General features: G+C 46.5%; 2 protein-coding genes across 9 annotated transcripts in view; one reads left to right on the top strand and one right to left on the bottom strand.

Moving 5' to 3' along the window:
• Nucleotides 1-1,442: 1,442 nt before the first annotated feature.
• Nucleotides 1,443-4,897, top strand: pex12 (peroxisomal biogenesis factor 12). Of its 2 annotated transcripts, none has more exons than XM_015969268.3 (5): nucleotides 1,443-1,613; nucleotides 1,689-1,806; nucleotides 2,018-2,163; nucleotides 2,240-2,775; nucleotides 4,306-4,897. In XM_015969268.3, exons 3-5 carry the CDS (start codon nucleotides 2,041-2,043, stop codon nucleotides 4,706-4,708), a joined length of 1,062 nt encoding a protein of 353 aa, XP_015824754.1. In that variant the 5' UTR covers nucleotides 1,443-1,613; nucleotides 1,689-1,806; nucleotides 2,018-2,040; the 3' UTR covers nucleotides 4,709-4,897. The 2 variants fall into 2 exon arrangements, with proteins under 2 accessions (XP_015824754.1, XP_015824753.1); XM_015969267.3 differs by having other exon boundaries at nucleotides 1,448-1,613; nucleotides 1,686-1,806.
• A 2,669-nt stretch (nucleotides 4,898-7,566) lies between these two features.
• The window catches only part of hdac5 (histone deacetylase 5), a 109,389-nt gene continuing 102,558 nt past the window's right edge, over nucleotides 7,567-14,397 (bottom strand). For all 7 annotated transcript variants that reach the window (XM_015969263.3, XM_070546989.1, XM_015969265.3 and 4 more), the window contains one exon: nucleotides 7,567-7,839. In XM_015969263.3, coding sequence (XP_015824749.1) covers nucleotides 7,800-7,839 — 40 coding nt within the window. In that variant the 3' untranslated portion in view covers nucleotides 7,567-7,799. The remainder of the gene's footprint in view (nucleotides 7,840-14,397) is intronic.

The following is a 14,397-nucleotide window of genomic DNA, read 5'->3' as shown; positions in this document are numbered from 1 at the left end:
TTTGATGCCTCTGCTGAATTGACCACCGTCATCTTAAAATTAGCATCATATCTCTGCCTTGGTAGCTTGTTCACTTGCCCCACTTTCAATCCACTCTGCTGCAGACCTCCCGTCTCCATTTTCTTCTCCGGTTGAGAACATACAGCCTGGCGCCCTCTGCTGTTTTGGTCGTGTAACGACCCCAGATAAATATCGGCATGTGTGAAAGCTTAGACCCCGATTATAAGACGACCCCACATTTAAAATTATTTTCAATGAAAAAACCTCGTCCTATATTCAGGTCAATGCGGTTCTTTAAGACATATTATTGACCAAAATGATTTTTTATTGATGTATAAATTGCATCATATATTTATTTATTCTTAATGAAGCCAACTGAGCGGGGCTAATGCTGTTTAATTGTAAATTATGATGTGCACATTAATGTAGTCTTGGGCGGAAGGGGCTGGAGCCTCCATTTTCCTAGTTACAATCTATTCAAACATCAGGACAGGATTGCGCTTTTATACACTGATGTCCATTGACAATCGAATATGTGTGGGTGCATGGTTTATTTGTACCTTATAATTAACCAGATTCTGAGAAATAGATTACCATGGCAACGCATGTATCCAAGGATCACCACAAACAAGTCTCTTGGAAATAATGTAGAAAGTCTAATTCTGAGCCGATAACCTACTGCTGTTTTTGGGTTTTCTGAGCTCTCTACACTTAAAACTACCAACATAACTGACATTTTTTACCATGGCAACAGAAGGAACTAAGGATCACTCTAATCAAGTCTCACTGGAGTGAATATAAAAAGCCGAATATTGAGCCAATAACAGACTGCTGTATCTGATCTTTCTGACCTATCTCTACTTAACTTACATTTTATTGATCGTCAGAAGGCGGGAAAGTGCCTCACCCCCTCCCAGCTCTCTGATTGGCTCATCACCACCTGTGTGTGAATGAATGGGTAAATGATACACTGTAATGTAGAGTGCTTTGGAGTCCTCTGACTCAGAAAGGCGCTATACAAATGCGGGTCATTTATCATTTATTTCTGGAAACCCAAGTTTCCTTTATTATTTGTTGTTTTTAGTGTTTTAAGTTTACAATAATAGCCTTTGTGTGCTTATCTGTAATCATATTATTTTTCTGCTTCCTTTTCTCCATGTGTATGTGCTGCTGAAACGAGTAAACGCCACCACTGCAGGATTAATAAAGTATATTATATTTATTCCTGTGTCTGTTTTAAAAGGGCTTGGCATTCTAGGGGTTAAACTAAATGGTGAAGCTCGGGAGAATGACAGCAGATGCGCTTGATGGCTGCCAACACTCGTGTTTAATGGAGCTGGAGGACAATTGGAAAAAAGGAAACCTAAATGAGACACTTCCCCGCACATCCAGTAGGTGGCGGTAAGCTCCGCTGCAGCTGTAGAAGAAGTTCCGGTTCCGGAAGCAGCTGGAATGGACTTTAATGGTTAATAACGTAAATAATTTACAGGAGTGAGCGGCGACAGAACAATCTTTCAGACGTTTGCTGCAAGGTCTCACGCAGCTTTAGCGCTTCTGTCGTGGATTCGCGGCGCTGTTAGCTTCTTGCCAACAGCCGGAGAAGACAGCCGGACGTGAGTTTGTCCACCGCTGAAAAACAGAAAGCATTAAATTATTTAGAATCCTGTAAAAATGTGTTTCTGTAGTAGGTCTGAACGCGCAATGGACCGGAACCACTAGCACGGTGACGGTTCGGAAGGGGTACTGTCTAGATGTCCATGCCCGTGGTGCCGCTGCAGGTGGGAGAGAACCCAGGAGAGTTCACCTGTGAGTGTCGCCGGAAGTGTGCAGTCACACATTAAAACACTCCCGTGATCATAAGCACCGGTTCTACAGAAGAGCGCTTTATTCCACCTTTACTCGTGCTAGCAAACATAACGGACATGATAATTTATATAAATGTTACAGAACAGCAGCACTTTGTGTTGACCTGTTGTGAATAAAGGTGAGTTTGAGTTCAGAGTGGTTTGGATTTTAGGACCCGGTTCTGTAGCAGCAGCCATGGCGGAGGCTGGAGCCCATCTCACCTCGGCCGCTGTCGGTGAGCAGCCCTCCATTTTTGAAGTTCTGGCCCAGGAGTCACTGATGGAGGCAGTGAAACCAGCGCTGAGGCATGCCGTCAGGGTAGGTGTGCTGCACTCAGCTCTGCTGCACAAGCACAAATGTTTTCTGAACATCATAGAGGTCTGTGGCCCTGCAGGTTCTGGCTGAATCCAACCCGTCTCACTTTGGCTTCCTGTGGAGAAGCTTTGATGAACTGTACCTGCTGCTGGACCTGATCCTCCAGAACCACTTCCTGCGTCACTGCAGCGCCTCCTTTTCGGAGAACTTCTATGGTCTGAAGAGGGTTTCAGGCCAGCAGGCACCTCCAGCTCACCTAGGTCTGCTCAGGAGGTCCCGCTGGCTTTCTCTTCTTCTTCTGTGCCTGGCTCCGTACCTACGGGCCAAGCTGGAGGTGAGGCTGGCACGGCAGAGGGATGAGGAGGACTTCTCCATCAGGTTGGCTCAGACCCGGAAAGAGCGGCTGTATCGAGCAGCAGTGGCAGCTTACCCATATGTCAGCTCAGCCTGGCAGGCCTGGATCTTCTGCCAGCAGCTGCTGTTTGTGTTTGGGGTCACCAGGACTCACAGCCCCCTGATGTGGTTTGCCAACGTCCGGCTGGCTCGCCTCAGTGCTCAGGATATTCGAGTCATGGAGCAGAAAATGAGCAGCATCGGCCCCACAGCAGATAAGAGGTACTTTACTCTTGATTATGACTTCGCACCGTAAACATTCCAATACAGTTAAGTTCATTAAAGAGAAAGTCACACCAAAATCTGGTTTTTTGCTGATAACTTGTATAAATAAGTGTATTGTAGTGTTGTAGACATGTCTAGTTGTTATTTTTGGTGCATTTTCTTTAAAAACTTAAAATTCAGCCTAAAACCTTAAGTCCAGCGCCCTCTTCAGCTCTAAATTATTCTACACTAATTGACAACAGCAGTTTGAACTCCGTCTGACCAATGGGTGAAAGGTCCCATGTAAATGATAAATTAATGATAAATGACCCGCACTTGTAAAGCGCCTCTCAGAGGAAGGACTCCAAAGTGATTTACACTACAGTGTATCATTTACTCATTCACACACACATTCACACACTGATGGTGATGAGCTACGATGTAGCCACAGCAGCCTTGAGGCGAGGCTGAGCCTGTCACATCTCTGTGGCTGTAGGTTATAAAAGCATCGCGGTCTCAGCCACATGTGTGTGTGTGTGTGTGTGTGTATGTGGCATTATGTTATGTTATACCCAAAGTACCTACAATCATCAATCGAACATCAAAGGTTCATTAACTCATTCACTGCCATTGACGACTAAAGTCGTCATTTGCATTTTTTTACTGTTTGAGCATCGCAACGAGCCCCCGCGCTCAGAGAACAAACATCTCAGCCCTGAAGCCGATCTTCATCCGCATACGTCACAGATCACATGCTCAGGAAGCATCACATCCATGTGTTAGGAGATCGTTTTGGGCCGTTTCTGTAAAAAAAGTGAGGCGCGAACCGGAAAAGCGTCTGCCGATCACAATTCAACAACGGATTATGAAAGAACGGATAACGCTCGAAACACGCGGCTTCTTCCTGATGTAAGAGGTGAGTCTCCTCTTTGTTTTGGTTGTTTTGGCGTCGACATCATGCTAGCGCGCAACGTTCTGTGACTCTTAAAAAAACAGTAAAAACGGTGAGAAACGCTGGCAGCGAAGGCCGTTAGTGATCAGGAAACAGCTGGCAGTGAATGGGTTAATATTGATAAACCATACTTTAATGGAATATTACATTGTATTGAATACCTTTATATTCTATAGATAAGTTATTAAAAGTAACCACTTACAAACCTTACATGAGCACCACGTGTTCATCATGTAGAAATGTTTGTGTGGAAGAGCAACAGCTACAATGTGTACTACTATGTTGTAATGTGTGTGTTTTTGAGGCCTTGTGTGTGATGTCTGTAGGCCAAGTCTGGTTTTTCACCAAGAGTGAAAGGTTTTGAGTGTAGAGCTTCATTTTGACCTGAAAATGTGATGTTTGGGAAGTTGGGTGAGATGTTATGGATGTGTGTTTACTGTTTGGAGAATGTGAGGAATCGAGAAAAACTGTAAACCCGACCGCTTCCTAAACTCCAGCGTGGAGACCAGAAAGTGGATCAGAACCAACCGGAGGAGCCTTCTTGATCAGGGCAACACTGTACTGACTGATGGGTCAATGTTCGTGTGTGTTTGCAGCCTGTTGCAGCGAGCCTGGTGGCTGGTGTCTCAGACGGCGAAGGGGGTGGCCATCTCTCTCTCCACTTCCCTCTCTTTGGGCGTTTTCTTCCTGCAGTTCCTGGACTGGTGGTACTCCTCAGAGAACCAGATCTGTGTGAAAACCCTCACCACCCTGCCTGCCCCCCCTCCCCCCCTCCACCTGCAGGAGTCTGGTGGTGAGACGACTGGGCCAGAGGTCCAGAGCAGGAGCTGTCCTCTGTGTCAGAAGCTGCGCGTGAATGCCACAGTGTTGTCCACCTCTGGTTTCGTCTTCTGTTACCGCTGCATCTACTCGTATGTGAAGGCCAACCGTGTCTGCCCCGTCTCGGGATTCCCGACCGAACTTCAGCACCTGATAAAGATCTATGCTCCAGAGAGCTAGCTGAGCCGAGCAGACGTCTAGTGGTGTGAACTCACATGCGGGGACACATCTAGTCAGAGGCCTCTGTAGATAAATGCTGATTAGATTCAGGCAGGAGAATATTTTTTTTTTCCAAAGCTACTGACTTTGTACAGTCTAAAAGATTCAAACCTCGACTAAAAACTCATTAAACAAAAAAGCAGCCCTGCAGATTCAGGTTGCTCGGTCCAGTTAAAACAGGTGAGTGAGAGAAACACCCAGATCGACCCTGGAACCACCTTCAGACCCACAGATCGACCCTGTAGCCTCAGGTATGACCTCGGTCCTGCTGCAGGTCTCGGATGAAGAGCGGCCGCTGCGAGTTGAACGGTTTAAACACTGAAACAAAGCAGCTGCTGCAAAGGCCTGTGAATAGCTTTATTGAGTTTCCAGACAAATGAAACAAGTCCACTTAAAAAACAACAAACACAGAGTCGGTGTCACGTTACGGTGAGTGATTAAAAAGGGCTTCGTTACAGTGTCCACAAAGCTGAACCAGACTGGTGAGTCGTTCTGCAGCACAAAGGTGACCGTTCTCATTTGTCACGGTAAGATTACTTAATGAGTGTGTATTGCACGTCTGCAGCTTATGTACACGTGAGTCAGCTGACATGAATCGTCACAACAGTAAAGAATCCAGAGGAAACGGCAATACGTACACCAGGGGTCAGGAATGTTCTCGTCAAGAAAAAGCTGGAACCCCCCCCTTAAGAATTGTAGTGAGGGGGGGCAGGCTCTGTGTGAGTGTGTGTGATTTTTCTGCTTGGTGACCTCTAAACCCTAGAGACATCTTCACATCATTTCTATCAGGGGTCAGAGGTTAAAACGATCTTCAGGATTCCATTTTCCTGGAGCAACTCTGAGCTGAAGCCACCTGAGAAGAAGTCTGGACCTCTGTGAGGTCAGAACCCCCTGAAGAAACGTTTAGACTCGGTCTAGATCTGCTGAGGTTTCATGATTCTTGAGCCAAACATTCGAGCTTACTGTGCCAGGAGGAACACTTCATGAGGCTGCAGCTTCTGTTGCGGCCACAAGGTGGCACTAGGTTCCTGCTGTGGGACACAACAGCTGTGTCCTGTTCCCATCTGACCCCTATGTCCATTGTAGGTTTGTCCAAACAGATGGACGTAAACACCAGCTGAACCTGCAGCACTTGTCTGCTCTACCGAATCTACCTCCACCACAGCTCTGCTCTTTAGATAAACCCAGGAAGCAAACTCCTCCATCGGTGAGTGGAAGTCATATCTGAGCTGTCTTTGGCCAGGTGATCAGAAATGAGCCTGAACATCCCAGAGACAGCCACTCCCGACTGCAGCCAGCCCCTTCCTTCCCGCTCAGCACCAAAATGCAGTCAAAGCTGCTAGGTGATGCAGATGCGTACATTTTAGTAGCGCTTTGATGTTGGAAAATGTGGAGTACAACTCAGTTTGGCACAAAGAGTTAACCCGAAGAGTTCAGAGGATCAAGCTGAGGTGGTTCAGGACTGATGAAGACCACATTCAGGCTCCATCCTCTAAACCCCTTATGGCCGTTGTCTTCTACACCGTTATGTCTTTAGAATCAGGGTTGGGGGTTCGGGACCTCTTAATCCTGTTTCACACCGGGCGTGGGACGGAGGCAGTCCGGTTTCTGTACATCTAGACGGACTTGTTCACACCGACTGTGATTGGTGTTCTGAACGTTTCCAGATAGCTGCTCCCATCGAATGATTACAAATGGCTTCTACGCCAACCTGTAAAATAACCTGAACTATCACATCTGACCTGATCCCATACCAGATCCGCCTCGCTGAAGCATATAAAATGTAACTTCATGACAATCCGCACGCAGCACCTGGAAACGGTCCGGAGCTCCGTATGTGGATGTGAGCACACTGCAGCCGGAGGGAATGTTCGGACTGGTGGTTTTTGATCTTTGTGGAGGCCGTACAGAAACTGCACCGCATCCGTTCCGCCTTCAGTGTGGAAGAGGCTTCAGTTCCATCTGATCCAATCACAATCAACATCTGTAAACAAACAAACAGGCTGTGGTGATGATATAAATGTATGTGCTAACTTCCTGTCAAACAGCCAAAACTGAAATCTCCTTAGCTTGTTTATACATTAGATAGAATATAAGTTTTTGTTTTATACAAAAGGAGAACGTGTTGTGTACTTTATACATGTAAGTATGTACAGATATAGAAAAAACACACGACACGTGCTGTGATGCGGCCACCAGCAGCAGAACAACAGACATTATTTACACCAAACAGGAAATGTTGGTTACTTCCTCCAGGTGGCATCTCCTCTTTGGAGGAAGGGGGTGTGGCTCAGGTCATCAGCTGACTCACTGAAAACGTGTGAAAGAGGTCTGAAGAGTTCAATAGATCGGGTCCTGAGAAGTTTTCTTCAGAATCCTTGAAAGTTGCTCCCATCTTCCCAGACATTCAGAAGAGCGTTTTGACTGGAGATGAGGAGCTTCAGAAGCTCTTCATGTCTACAGAACACCTAAGATGGTAGCAACCAAATAAATGCAGCTGTCACGTCTCCATCCAGCTTCTGGTTGGTTCAATAGGGACAAACTAAGGCATCCAGATGAAGAGAGAGAGACTGAAACAACAGCAGTGTGTGTGTTGGCTGAGGTGCTACGGCAGTGGTTAGATGATTAGTGTCTTTTGGACAGAAAAAGGCACCTTTTAGTTTCTCCTCCCAACTGTAAATCTGATCTCAGGGTGACCATGCGTCTTCCCAGCTCGTCTCTGATGGACACTCAGGCAGACCAGACGTCAGCGTGGTGTCGGACATTTAAACAAACCGTATAAAGAATAACGGGGGTGAAACAGCTGTGTACAGGTGGCATTCCCTTCCCTTTGGTTTCCATGGAGAAGCCAACAAATCGCCCGCCCTCCGCAGGTTGGTGACCCAAAAGAAAACAGATGCATCGGCATCGACTGACTCCTTAATGCTCAGCCCGATTCCTCCACGATGACTTTGTTCCATCTGATGCGTGTATGCATACACACTGGAGGCACGAGAAGGGGAGGTGCAGAAAGGAGGTGAAGGTGTCTCTGTGCTTCTAGTGTGAGCTCTCCTTAGAGAACAGGCTCTTCCTCCATCGGCTCTTCTGCAGATCTGCACACAGTTCAAGAGTAGATATCATTATCAGGGCTGAACTTATTAAACGTGTAGAATCCTTATTAAAACTCAATTTAAGCTCAACAAAATTAAATGTGCTGATGCTAACTATCCCACCTTTTCAACTCTGCTGATGCACAGTCTGATGCAATTCCTGCTAAATAAATCACACCTGTCCTAGAAATTAGCTCAGGTGTTTTTGGATCACATCCCGCCTCCTAAGCTGGCTGATTTTTGGCATATCTTGGGTAACCATGGCAACCATGAGGTTTGGAAATTGTGGGTGAGGTAGAGACGCACTGGAAGGTAGAGTACAGCAGCTGCGGGTTCACCACGGTTCCAGCGGGTTGGTTGATCCAACACCAAGCTCCGTTCAGCACAGCTGATGGGCCAGGACATTTGTGTGGTCATCTGGCTTCTGTCAGTGTCATTGTGAGGTTTTATGCATGGGCGTCACTGCAGTATATGTTTGTCTACTAGTTTTCACACTAATACCTTTTTCACAAATGGGCTGAATTCAGCACTTGGACATGCCCTGACAGGCCTAGAGGCAGATGGTTGAAGGAGTGTGCCAATCATCTAGATGGCATCAAGATCTGGATAAATTAATCAAGTCCATGAAACCCTCAGGCTCCCCACTGGATGCTCTCCCCCCAATGCTGCTACTTGGGGCTCTGCCAGTAGTGGGCCCTTTTATTTTGAGTACCGTAAATCCTCTAATACAGGCCCGGGCCTGTATTTGACTCAAGCTCACCAAGCTCCAGGCCTTTATTTGAAGGAGGACCAGAATTAGAGGCAGGCCTCAATTTCTACTTGAGCAAAATGAAGTAATGGTTCGCTGGAGTTTTTGACAATTAAAATTGCGCCCACATTTTCAAAGTTAAACACATTTCTTTTAACAACGGTAGTTTCTGCTTCAGCCCTCTCCCCCCTCCCCCTGCGCAGCGGCCGCAAACTCACTGATGCGCCTGCAGCCTCTCGGAGTTCCTGCTGCTCTAAACATTAAAATAATTATTTCATTTTCTGTTCCTCACTTCTGATTACCTTCAGTGGTGTCTGTTTGTTGCAACCAGCAGGTACAAAAACTAACTTGTTTTTATTTGACTATTTTTCTGTCCTGCCTGTTTATTATCTTCCTGCATCTCCTCTCAATCCTGAAGAAAAACTGCTACCTGGGTTCATATATATTCACCTTATGAGTTACCTTTGAACTGCAGTTCTAAAAGATCTACAGACCGTAAAAACAGTGGAGTGTGCACTGCTCGCCGACCGCATCAGTTAGGTGAAGTTGACAAAACAGGTGATGCGCCCCGATCCACAGCAGCGAAAGGCATCAGGCACCAATAAAAGACAGAAAACATTAAAGGAAATGAGCCGACATGAACGATCGCGTGTTAAATTAGTTTTTGAGGTGGCGACACCTGATTTTATAACCCTACTGTGGCCGTGCTCAGGACGCAGATGTCTGGAGCGCGTCAACAATCAGAGCTTTGCATGCGCAAGCTGGTTAAGGTTAGGATGGGGGTGAGGGGAAGGTTAAATTGCAAGAGGGTAAAGGTCACAATTTGGTTAAATGTCCGTTTTACGGCGGGTGTCAGTACCGACGCTCTGGCACAGCGCGTTGCCCCCCGATGCGCAGGAGCTTGTCACCTGCTGACAGCAGGCTGCTGTTTTTTCTGTGGACTGCATCTTGCTGGTCATTATCACATGACAGCGACTAGTCGATGACAGGCATAAAAAGTCACCATAGAGCGGTGAAGTCGACTAGTGACTAGTTCATACAACCCCTGCTACTGCTCCCCAGAGTGTTCGGCAGCATAATCAGCACGTTCTCTTTGAACTTGATATCAAATTTTCGCCTCCTCTTCGTCTCCGCACGGTTAAAGTTACCCTCGCGGTCTATCACTGGCAAATAAAAAGTGAGACGGATGACACAACTGCCCCCCGTACTTGCTTGTTACCACATTCCACCCGACCACAATAAAAAAACGGCCATTATTCACCTCCGCCGACTCCGACCAAAATATGATACCCAGCAGTTAATTAAATACAGGCTAATATTAGAGGATTTACGGTATTTTAAATTACAGTTTGTCATCAGGAGTGTTTCCAGAATCCTTTAAGAAGGCGGTCGTCCAACCGCTATTGAAAAAAACCTGGCCTGGATCAAAATGATTATGCAAGTTTCCGTCCAATCTCCAAACTTCCTTTTTTATCTAAGGTTATTGAAAAAGTGGTACACGCTCAACTCTCACATCATTTACTGGAACATTCACTACTCGACCATTTTCACTCTGCTTTTAGGCCAAATCCTAGCACCGAGTCTGCACATATTCGTGTGTTAAATGACATTCTGACGGAAACTGATGCTGGTTCCTTTGTTCTGTTACTACTGCTAGACCTATCAGCGGCATTCGATACAGTTGACCATAACATTCTGTTAACTAGGCTGGAATCTTTTGTTGGAGTCAAAGGGACTGCGCTAAATTGGTTTCACTCCTATCTGTCTGACAGGAGCTTCAGCATCCACATAGGCGATTGCTCTTCTCCTTTTGTCCCACTCCCCTGGGGAGTTCCCCAGGGCTCTATTCTAGGTACACTCCTCTTTTCTATATATGTTCTTCCACTGGGAAACATCATTGCTAAACGGGGCCTACATTATCACATTTACGCTGATGACTGTCAAATTTATATGACTTTAAATCAGTCAAGTTCCATTACCCAGCTCTCAGAATGTCTCTCAGAAATTAAAACCTGGCTAGCTTCCGATTTCCTGAAGTTCAATGACAATAAGACTGAGGCCATTCTTTTCAAACCAAAACATAATCTGCATACTTCTGCTGCCTTTGATCTCCCCCCCCCCCCCCCCCCCCCCAAACCTTAATTCATGTGTGACCAGCCTTGGGGTTAAACTGGATGTTGACTTATCAATGAGTGCACATGTTGATGCCACTGTTCGATCCTGCTTCTTCCAGCTTCGTCGCCTTGCCCTACTAAAGCCCATTCTTAAGAGGCCACACTTAGAATCAGTGATTCATGCATTTATCACTTCCAGACTCGACTTTTCCAACTTGGTTCTAATTGGTGTAAATTTATCTGTCCTAAATCGTCTGCAGAAAGTCCAGAATGCTGCAGCCAGATTTCTCTCCAATACAAATAAACGCTGCCACATCACTCCCATTCTGGGAGATCTACACTGGATTCCTGTGCAATTTCAAATTCAACACAAAGTTCTTTTACTTACAAAGCCCTGAATGGTCTAGCCCCCTTATACCTCTCAGAGCTGCTCACCCCCTACAACCCCCCCACCCCCACCCCCCGGGGGGCACTAAGGTCTGCTGATCATCTATTGCTCAAAGTCCCTAAAATGAAGTATAAAGCCCGTGGGGAGCGTGCGTTCGCCTTTGCAGCTCCCAGACTCTGGACCGCACTCCCTCTGGTGGTACGCCAGGCTTCTTCACTAGCAGTTTAAATCCAGCCTGAAGACACATTTTTTAATTTAGCTTTTGGCCAATGATCAGTCTTTTATGCTGTGACTCTCTTCTGTTTTTACTGACTTCTGTTTTTATTGACTTCTCTTTTTATTGGCTGTTTTAAACTTTTGTTCTAATTTTAGGTGTTTCTATTTTATGACCGTTTTAATCTGTGTTGCATGTGTATGTATGTGAATTTGAAAGGCTTTTTAGGTTTAACTCTGTGCAGTGCTTTGGTCAGCTGACATGCTGTTTTTAAATGTGCTATAAAAATAAAATTGGATTGGATTGGCTAATCACAAGTCTGTTCCTACACTTTCTTCAGCTGTGTCCCAGGTCAGTGGAAGCAATCCACCATAATTCGTTATGGATAGGGTGCTGTCGAGTAAACAACTTCTCACTGAAGCCGTCTATTTTCTACAAAACACATGCCAGCAAATCAGAGTAATATCAACGCAACAATGTGTCTCATAAACGCACCATGCTGGCATGGTGATGCATGAATTTTGTGGCGTTTGTTCTGCCTCACTTGTTAGTAATATTGCGGGTAAGGGTCTGTCTTATAAACGGCAAGCTGAACTGAAACATCTGAAACTTTGTCAACAAACGCAAAAGACCCACGACTCAAGTGTGGTTCTGAAATCTGTCTACATGTGTTAGTGAGCACTTTTCCTGTACCAAGATAATCCCTCCCACCTCACAGGTGTGGCATATCAAGGGCCAGTTAGACAGCATGAATAAGATACAGGTGTGCCTTAGACGGCCCACAATAAAAGGACATGGGTACGAGCATAAAACGAGTAAAATTCAGCAGTATCTGTGTCTGTGCTGAAGGAAAGTCCTCATTGGGTAACTGACTGTCTTCATGCTCTGTGATTGGCCAGTCTCACGGAGCACCCTCCCCTCCCTACACACAAAACCAACTCCAGCTGCAACTGTGCCCCATTCTCACACACACATTGCTTCAGCACTCCCGAGGTTTTCTTCAGCTCGGTTTGTTTAATACTTAGTTACTTGTTTTGTACGTGGTGCATTTGAAATGGCTCGTGTTGCGTTGGTCACTGCCTCGTTTTTTTTAACCCTCCCTCTCTCATCAAAGTAAATGAAGATCTGAAATACAGCACAGGACTATTTGGTCAGTAGAACAAACTCTCTCTCTCCCTCACACACACACACACACGTGCACACACACACACACACGTGCACACACACACACACACACACACACACACACACACACACACACACACACACACCTTAATCAACACCGTTTTGTTTAACTTTGTGTGGAACAAAACCCAAGGACGTTGTGTCTTGTTCTAGTTCATATTTCCAACTGATTGAGTTCCGTTGCATTCATTCATGCACGTAAACATTCATGTACTGAGTTTAGTGAAAAACATGTTCTGTCGTAGTCCCTTCACTATTGGGATCAAAAACATTGAATCTCAATTCTGAGGCTGCTCTGTAAATAGTGTAATTGATTAATTTGATTTCTTTATTTCCTTACCCCTACAACAAATTTCATGCGTGGACCAGATCCACCTCTAAAATGCCTTGGTAATGATATCATAGAGCCTGTCCAGATCTTTGTGTATCTGGGTTCCTTAAGCCCCCTTCAGACAGGCCATGAAAAACGGAAATGTTCCGGAATCTGTCCGTAAGACCTTTCTGTCTGAATACAAACATCCGGATAACGTGTTCCGGAATTTCACCGGACGAAGCCCCTAGTAACAGGTCCGGACTTGTTACGGACAGGGTGGCTGATTCAGACTGGTGAGGTAAAGTTCCGGACAAGAGGGAGGGGGAGGAGGGGACCGGGGGACGCTGTGCGCACATAGATAGCTCGCTCCTGTAGCATGCGGCGAACCACGGCAGCTCACCTCCTACGGTACCGTCTAGACGCGCGACGGAGCGCTTCACACCGCTTCAGTGATTCCTTTAACCATTGAGCTTCATCATCCAGGTCTCTTATGAGTCTTCGTGTGCGCAGAATTATGCTTAAGCGCCTCGTGATTTTTATCTTGAGAGGTGCTATAGAAATGATATTTTCTTCTTCTTCTTCTTAACATAAGTCCGATCCCCCCCCCACCCCACCCCCACCGCCGTCAGACATCTGGAACTTTTCCCTGCTGTGTGAACGCAGCCGAAAGGACAAGTTCCGGTACAAAAGTGGTGTGTCTGAAAACAGTTCCGGTTAAAAACCGGATTGAATTGTCCACAAATGTTCCAGAATGTCTGTCTGAAAAGGGCTTTAGTGACAGACCTGAAACCAGAGATCAACCGCGGAAGAGCCCTGGCTGCATCAGCTCTGCAGTAACCACTCTGGCGGCACCAGACCATCTCACGCAAGACGAAGCTCTGTATTTACAACTCTGCCGTATTCTCCATCCTGCTCTACGGCTCGAAGACCTGGCCCTTAACACTCTGGCTACAAGAGCAGATGACTTTGATAGCAGGGCTCTGAGAACCATTGAGAACATCAGGTGGCCCCAGCGGGTCTCCAACAAAGTGCGAAGAAAACGCACACGCCAGCCCAGAGCATCTTGTCCGGCAGCGCAACGCCGAATCCACTGGCTCGGCCGTGCCATCCATCTTTCTTTTGAGCATCCGACCAGAGCCACTCTGCAGTTTGACCCAAGGGCTGTAGGCTGGAGACGACCACAAGGTAAACTCCGCACCCGATGGCTCGATGTCGTTGTGGGCAACCTCCAACAATTTGGAGTTGCTGGACCGCCAGCAATGGAAACAACTGGTTCACCTGGTAGGCTGAATGCACTGGTGCGGGACGACATCCGACCCTTTGCAGGAGCCATGATGATGATGATGACCCTTATAAACTTACCGTGGGGCCAGAGAAGTTGGGTTTTGTGACAGCCATAAAAGTTTTTCTGTTTAGCTACAGTTTCCTGAGAGTTCTGCTTCAAAGAGCAGGAGAAGCATCATTTCAAGTCCTTCACCTCCCCCCTCCTGGACCCTCTGCAGTTCGCATACAGAGCCAACAGGTCTGTAGACGACGTAATAAACCTGGCCCTCCACTTCATCCTGCAGCACCTGGACTCCCGGGGAACCTACGCTAGGA

Source organism: Nothobranchius furzeri, chromosome 18 (genome assembly GCF_043380555.1).
Source record: "Nothobranchius furzeri strain GRZ-AD chromosome 18, NfurGRZ-RIMD1, whole genome shotgun sequence".
Classification (NCBI taxonomy): Eukaryota; Metazoa; Chordata; class Actinopteri; order Cyprinodontiformes; family Nothobranchiidae; genus Nothobranchius; species Nothobranchius furzeri.
Note: the sequence above shows the minus strand (reverse complement) of the source record. Positions and strands in the feature narration are given on the sequence as shown.